Here is an 8,724-nt window from a genome sequence, read left to right as displayed (position 1 = left end):
TATCGAAAATGCCACTGATGGAGAAGTGAAAAAAGAAATGTTAATATCAGATTTTTCATTTTGTTATTAAAATATTAATGGCTAAAACGCTCTCTCTCTCCCATCTAATCCTATAAATGAGGATGGAAGCATGAGAGAAGGTCTTCTTCAAGCTCTCTCTCTTCTCTCCTCTCTCTCTCCTCTCTCTCTCTCTCTTCTCTCTCTCTCTCTCTCTCTCTCTCTCTCTCTCTCTCTCTCTCTCTCTCTTCTCTCTCTCTCTCTCTCTCTCTCTCTCTCTCTCTCTCTATCACTCACCAAAAGAGAAAAAATAAAATCTTTGATTTCTTTCTCACTTCAAACAAAAAAATCTCGTGATATAATTTTATTCTTGATTCTCTCGAAATCTCCTCACAACAAACCCCGAAACTTACCGTGATTCACAAGTTCTTCTTCCTTTTATAATCCCTTTCATTTCGTTTTCTTGATGCGAACATAGAGAAAAAAAAAACTAAAATGATGGAAGAATATTTTGATTTTCGACCACTGAAGTACACAGAGCACAAAACATCAGTCACTAAATACACCAAAAAGTCACCGGCAAAAAATCCCTCCGGCGAAACTCGACCTGACTCAGTGAGAATCGTTCGTGTCTCTGTAACCGATCATTACGCAACCGATTCATCAAGTGACGAAGAAGAAGAAGAAGACTTCCTCTTTCCTCGCCGGCGAGTCAAGAGATTCGTTAACGAGATCAAAGTCGAGCCAGCCTGCAACAACAACAACATCAATACCACCGGAGTTTCAATGAAAGACAGGAAGAGACTCTCCGATGAAACTCAATCTCCGGCGACCAGTCGTCACCGTCGTCCACTCAAGGTATCAATCCCCTCCGCTCACAATGGGAGGAAATTCCGCGGCGTTAGACAACGGCCGTGGGGGAAATGGGCGGCGGAGATTCGCGACCCCGAGCAACGTCGGAGGATTTGGCTTGGTACTTTCGAGACGGCGGAGGAAGCCGCCGTGGTTTATGATAACGCTGCCATTAGACTCCGTGGACCGGACGCTTTAACCAATTTCTCCATACCGCCTCAGTCTCAAGAAGAAGAAGAAGAAGAACCGGAAAACCCGGTTATTGATAAACCGGAAAACAACATTACAACGACAACAACAACAACAACAACATCCAGTTCCGAATCAACCGAAGATTTTCAACATCTTTCATCTCCTACATCGGTTCTCAATATCCGACCATCGGAAGACATTCAACAACCGTTTAAATCAGCTAAACCGGAACCAGAAACTTCAGATGCACCATGGTGGCATACCGGGTTTAGTTCCGGTTCAGGTGAATCAGACGATTCGTTCCCTTTGGATACTCCCTTTCTCGACAGCTATTTCAACGAATCTCCACCTGAGATTTCAGTATTCGATCAACCAATGGGTCAAGTATTTTCTGAAAATGAAGATATATTCAATGATATGTTCTTGGGTGGTGAAAGTATGATGATGAACATTGGAGAGGAGTTTACTTCATCCAGTATCAAAGATATTGGTTCAATGTTCAGTGATTTTGATGATTCATTGATATCAGATTTATTACTGGTTTAATATCATCAGCCAAAAGAAGCTTCAGAGAAACCATGAGCAAATATATCTACGGCGTGACTGAGAAATTTTGATGTTTTTAATTATTTCTTTTTAATTTTAATAATTTTAAATTTTGTCTAAGCACTTGTAAAACAGTTTTAGAGAAATAGTGGAAAATAGTTAATGAGTTTTGTTTTATTGTTATTTAAATGTGTTGTTAGTTGCACGAACGTGTTTAGTTTTAAGTCATTTTTTTAACATTTGCATTAATTTAGTTTGTTGGTTATTTAATTTTGAAAAGCCAAAGTGGCATTCTCTTTGTGAATGTCATACTATGAGGCGCAATTTACGGTCGTGGCCACTGAACAGAAGAGCTTTTGGGTTTGGTTTGATCTGATTTTTTTTTTTGACAAATGTTAGGCTCTATTAATCAAGTTTGAGGTGGTTTGGATAACTAGACCGAAATAGAACAACCAATAAAATCATATAATTTCTTTATTAAAGACCAACTCATTTTAAAATTTTAATTAAAATCATATAATTTCTTTATTAATTTAAATTTAACTTGATTGCAGTTCTAAGAGATTTAAAAAAAAATATTTTGTTTTTATAAATAACTATCAAAATCCTACAATCCAAATGTCATTACAAACTTGTGTTTCTTCTTTCCTTAAAAAACATGAACATTTCTCTTGAAAAAACATGAACATTTATTAATCTTTTAACAAAATTGATCAATAGCTCTTTTGTAGAGTTATAGAGTTTTCGTAAACATAAGTTTTCGATAACGCAAATATTTTAATGGTGAAAGTTTTTGTTTTAAGTTGATTTTAAGATCTGACATATTCACATTTTGGATAAATTACTTTTGTGCCTGGTGTCTAACTTAGGCGTTATAGAGTTTGGAGAGTGTATTTTTTTTTGGAAGCCACCGAAGTCATTTTACATGTGTAGAATACTTCTAAACAATGATCGATTCTTAACTTATTCGGAAAACTGCATCTCATATTTCAAAGGTATAAACACCTACGTTGAATTCAGCCTATTTCATCTTAGATACTCGGTCCTATCAAAATTGAAACTATCCATATAAAACATCCGAAATTATATTTCGCATCAGAATGTCAAAAACTTGTAGCAGTAATAAACAAGTTACATATGCCGTAGACCTATAATATCGATAGACTAACCATTTGCAATGGCATTTCTAAAATTAGGTCTGACCAACATAGCATAAAGTTTTCCTATATAAATTCCAATAATATATCAAGTATCAAAGTAATTGAGTTTCGTACTCTTTATATTATATCGTCAAGTTTCTTTTGGTCTGAACCATTTACGAACTTAATGCAGCAAACGAAGATTTTGGACGTCGCTTTTTTTTTTCTTCCGTCGTGTTGGCTTGTTAGCTTCTTGCCGGTTGGTATATTTCTTAAAAGCACAATAAAGAGTGAAAAGTATTAGAATTTTATTTGAAAATTCGTTCAATGTCGGAGAAAAGTAGTTGATACATAAACGTTTCAAGCAAAAAATATTTACGTGGAAAAAAGTTAAGTACACACATAGACCTTCAATTTACATCACATTTAATACAATCTATATTGTCTTTTTTTTTTCATTTTCCTCTCCACATACGATTTTTAGTACTACAAATTGAAAATACTGATAGATTTGGTTTTGTAATACAGAGTGATTACATGTTTTTGGCTTTCGCTTTTGTGACGTGAAAGGACATTGTCCCAAGAGGATTTCAATAAGGTTACCAAATGGTCTAATGGTCTGTTATCGCCGAGACAGAGACATCATACGTACTCCTTATTCGTTCCCAGCAATGGTTTTTTTTTGTTTTTGTCCCCAGCAATGGTTACCATATCGTTCTTTTATTGGATTCAACAAAAACACAAATCAAATAATATTTTAGCTGCGTTTATTTTATTCAATAACATAATTATACTGTTTGTGTTACTATAGTTAATACTTTTTATTAAAATATTATACAAATTTTACACAATAGTATATTTGAGTTCAACCGCTCACCCGTAAGCTTTTTACTTCGAATGATCACACCATCATTACCCACATGATATATATATATATGGGCTTATTTGCTAAATAACCAAAAAGATAAGGGAAATTAGATTTTTAAAGAGAGAGTAGAAAGAGATAGGAAGAGAAAGTAGGAGATAGGGGGTGTTTTTAGTTAGTTAATGAATTTTAGTTTTTGTTGTGTATAGTGAATGCAATTTCCCTATATATATATATATATTATAGGTACGCATTATGTATCGCTGATAAGAAAATCTATCAAATTAGTTGTGGTCTAATCACATTTTTTCTCTGTTGGTCAAAAATGAAAATTTCTATCAGATAACACAAATTAACACGGTGATCGTACGTCTCCATATTAAGTTGTGTTTAAGATCAAGTTTTTTTTTTGAAAAAAGGTTTGTTTAAGATCTAACAAGAAAAGAGTCTTAATTTTGTTAAATGAACGGTTTGGGAAGAACAAGTTCAAGTATTGGTATTTATATGTAATTTTATTTCATTTATTGTCAAAAAGCTCTCTAACATCTTGATCGATATCCAGTATGTAAATTCTACTCCATAATTTTCATTCCTTAATCTATGGACTATTCTGGCTTTTATAAAACTTGTCAACGTTTATAATTAGTCTATGTATCACTTAAAATCAATTTGAATTAAATATTCTAAAGAATTAAATAGTCTAAAGTATTGGAGTCTGACAAAGAAAACTGTGCCTTAAATAGATTTAAATTTAACCACCAGTTTCTATATTTACCGAAGGAGCCAATGTTTTGAAGTTATACCACGTACCAATCATGATTATTCCCATTGATCTTGAATTAAACTAACATATCCATATACGAGTGATTATGGCTGTTCTTCTGTTTGTAATTCACAATATGCATATATATATATATATATAAATTCATACATACAACATTATATATTTATATGTATGATGCATGCTTGATAGGGATATCTTAAATTAGTGATAATTCACGTATGTTATATAACATGGGAAGCTAAGGATCATGATGTCTCTCTACTCACGTGAGTTCTGTAGTTCTTTACATTCAATTTTTCCCACTTTTCGTATCATTTTCAATATGCATATGTAGTTCCTCTTTTTGGACTATCGAAAAGGTCACCATATGCAAGTTGGTTTAGTTGGTTTTTCTTAATAAAAATTTCTACACTTTGATGTAACTCTTTCTTTATTTTTTCACCTTTAGCATTACTTTGAGGCATTTTTTAGCATTAAGTTTTAACCGCCTTTATACAAATTATTATTGCGTATAACCGCTTGTATAACCGTGGCTTCTCGTCTACAGTTAATAAACTCAAAATTTGCCAAACTGGCGTAAACAAAATACTATTTTCAAACGATTCTAACTTCGAATCAAACCAAAAAAAAAATACTTTCTTAGATATAAATTGAATAACAAAATGTGTACTACGATTGTGAAGCTCATGGAATCTGTCAAATTCGTGAAAACTAAATGAAAATACTTGAATATCGAACATATATCAAGATATTTTAGCTTATTTATTAAAGTATTTCAAAACTAAATTATTTAAATATTTATTTTATTAATTTTAACATTATATTATATGTGTATTTTGTATTTTCATGTTAACAATATTGATACTTTTTAATTTTACATAATATAAAATTTATATTGGGTAATTTAAAATATTTTACTTGATCTGGAAAATGATTTTACTTCATCACACACAAATGTTCAAATAAAAAATCAGAAAAACACACTAACGAAACTTACTAATGAACAGAGATTTGCTAACAAACAAAAATTGGTCAAAGACTTTAAACGGAACTTTGTTGGCATGATGAGTAGCAACACCTAGACCCCTACCTCATTGACACACTTTGTAAGCTTTTTGTAGCGTTTGATATATATGCAGAACAGATGAAGCAATTATACATATAAAGTAACCAATTAACAGCTTTTCAACCTGAAAAAATATATATAACATACAATATTTTAGAGTAATAAGAAAAAGTCGTAACATTCCGAATTATGTATGTGGAAAGCTTAAAGGAATTTATTTGACTACCAATGTCACTAAAGTGCGCTTACTTTTTTCGTCACATATCCGTTTAAAACTCTAGAGTTAAGCGTATTTGAGCTGAAGTAGTAGAAAGATGGATGACATATCCGAAAGTGATATGCAATACCATGTGAGTGAGGCTAAAGCACGAGAAAATGTCATGTGGTGATTGCATGGTCAATAAACATGATTTTCGAGACTCTGAAAAAATTAATGCACTGCCAACAGAATAGGATCCACGGACCGAGTGATCGGGCGTGGATCGCCTATTAGCCGTAGACAGTCGGGGCATTAAAAACATTTAGAGAAGTATACGGTTATCACGTACTAAACACTATTAAAACATATATACATTATTATATATCATGTTAGTCCAACTACGGGATACAAAATAAAATTAGAAAATCTTTTTTTCAAAAACTAGTGGTAGTAGCGTTGTCAAAAAAAAAAAACTAGTCGTAGTAGCTTGCACGCGAAACAGAAAACATTTTTTTTTCAGTTGTGAAACCTAGCCATTGGAATCTGTTATTCGGTTTGATTACTAAGTTGAACATCAGTAGTGTAAGTCGTTTTTAATAGTCTTCTGAGAAGTATACGGTTATCACGTACTAAACACTATTAAAACATATATACATTATTATATATCATGTTAGTCCAACTACGGGATACAAAATAAAATTAGAAAATCTTTTTTTCAAAAACTAGTGGTAGTAGCGTTGTCAAAAAAAAAAACTAGTCGTAGTAGCTTGCACGCGAAACAGAAAACATTTTTTTTTCAGTTGTGAAACCTAGCCATTGGAATCTGTTATTCGGTTTGATTACTAAGTTGAACATCAGTAGTGTAAGTCGTTTTTAATAGTCTTCTGAGCATCAGGATTGGATCATATTCTAACGAGTATGAGGAAGGCCGGCTTTCTAGCCAAATTAAAAAATTCAAATGACAAATAGAAAGTCGTTTTTAGTAAAGTCAGTGTTAAGTTTCCATTTTATTAAGAATGATTAGTTTGCCTCGCGAGAGGAAGCTGTCGAGGAGACGAATGAAACGTCGATCGACGACATAGCCTTGGTGTCGATCGATGGTGATGCCAGAACGCGGGCCGAGTATATTTTAAGACCGACTTTAGCCCAAAAAGCCACCACAAATTACCAAAATACTCATAGACGACCTAAAACCCTGTTTATGTGTTTTCTAACCCATTTTTGGCGACTATGCTTTCTTTAAGCTTTATTCTATCGTTTCTCTTAGGTTAGGAGAGAAGATAGGAACTCATTCAGTGTTCTTTTGGAACTCCTTTGGTTTTTATATTTATTCTATTGCATCTATTCATCTATGATTTCTGTACAAACTTCATGTTCGAGTAGATCCACCTGCTAGGTTTAGGATTAATCAGGGTTATGAAAGATTAGCCCAAAATATAGAATTGTTAGGGTGATAATTGAATTCTTCACTAAATTTTTCTTACTGCTTGTGTTCTAGAGTAGCTAACTAGAATCCTAACAGAAGTTGATAGATTATTACTTAAGTTTGAGTTCTAGGATCAACCCTTAATATCGATATCATTATAATTCTGATAACCTGAAACCCTAAGTCTAGCAACCATCCTTCCGTAACAAACAGAGTCTTGATTTATAATCAACTGAACAACTGCATTGTTCACTACTGCTTGCTATATTTACTGCCTTAGGGGATGTTAGTGGAACTTAGATTTCTATAGAGTTTGTTGATTTTAAAATTTGAAAGATTTGTTAAATTTGGAGAGAGTTGCAGAGAATTTTGTATATTGCAAAAATCTATGAAAATAAAGTAATGTAATGATTCTAAGAATTCAAGTGAAACATGTAGTATTCTCAAAATATTGTTTTGTGAGTTAAAATGTTAATAATTCAATTGCCAATAACACTTACTTTTAATAGATTTGTAGAATCATTAAAATCTAAACTTTTTGAATAACAAATGATTCTGTATAGAATTATAGAATCATCAAACCAATAACACTAGATTTTAAAGAGAATATGAAAATCTATAAACCAATAACACTAGACTTGAAAATTCTAAGACTCATTATAAATCCAATTCCCACTAACACCCCCTAATAATACTGCAGGTACATGCGAAGAAATGATTCTATTAGCCTATCTTAATCACGATTGATTGAGTTTATTGTGTGCCCACGCTCCATGTGGATATGATCCATAAGTATTACAACTCGACCTCTTATTTGAGAGAGTAAAAATCACTTCTTAGGATAATTTAAGTGGTATCAGTAAGCATGATCAGTGAATCATGATTTATTGAATGGGTCTAGGCCTTGGGTTTTACATAGCTGATGTTGCTAATTTAAGCTGCTACAAAAAGCATAAAACCTTGGCTGATGTGAAAGACTAATGTAACACATAACTGGCTTCATCTATCACACCTGTTAAGTTAACAAAACAGACATTTTGTAAATCGATTTTAATGACAGTTTTCTATTTGTTGTGCATTAAAAACAAGAGAGAGAAAGTAATATTGGAGTTCGATATGGTAGTCATTCAAATATCACGTATGTGATGCAAATCACTATTAAATGGTGTAACTGCCAACTTAGACCACGGAAATTACACAAACAATTTGGTACATATATTTTTAAGAAACATAAAGTAACAATCAAATTATAGTATATGTGAGGTACCACCCGGATTTTTAAGAAACACAAAGTAACAATCAAACTATAGTCGACATATACCACCCGAATTTTCTTGGCATTGACGACACATATTTTTTTTTTAATTAGATCACAACTAATCCTTAATTAATTATGCATTCATCTCATGTTATGGTTCACCATCAAATATAGATATAGGCACATTTATCTGAAATTGAAAAACTTAAGCAAAGAACCACGTCTACTTTAGGTTGGAAAGATCCTATTAATTATCTAAAAAAACTCATATCTGTAGAAGCAAAAATCCAAAATTGAACTGAAACTGATAATCGAATGAATATCCGAATCCTTTATATATTAAAGTACAAGCCACATATCCAATAAAATTTTGACATATGACATATACTTTAGAATTTAA

The 8,724-nt window shown here is 32.4% G+C and overlaps 1 protein-coding gene across 1 annotated transcript; it reads left to right on the top strand.

The window, feature by feature from the left end:
* The first annotated feature begins 224 nt into the window (after positions 1–224).
* Positions 225–8,724, top strand: LOC103844807 (ethylene-responsive transcription factor CRF3). The gene has a single exon (XM_033282069.1). The coding sequence runs from the start codon at positions 493–495 to the stop codon at positions 1,585–1,587; it is 1,095 nt and encodes a 364-aa protein (XP_033137960.1). The 5' UTR covers positions 225–492; the 3' UTR covers positions 1,588–8,724.

Source organism: Brassica rapa, chromosome A10, assembly GCF_000309985.2.
Source record: "Brassica rapa cultivar Chiifu-401-42 chromosome A10, CAAS_Brap_v3.01, whole genome shotgun sequence".
Lineage (NCBI taxonomy): Eukaryota > Viridiplantae > Streptophyta > Magnoliopsida > Brassicales > Brassicaceae > Brassica > Brassica rapa.
Note: the sequence above shows the minus strand (reverse complement) of the source record. Positions and strands in the feature narration are given on the sequence as shown.

Bases quoted from the DNA above. Each gene is read 5' to 3' on its own strand.
- LOC103844807 (XM_033282069.1), top strand. From the start codon at position 493: ATGATGGAAGAATATTTTGATTTTCGACCACTGAAGTACACAGAGCAC.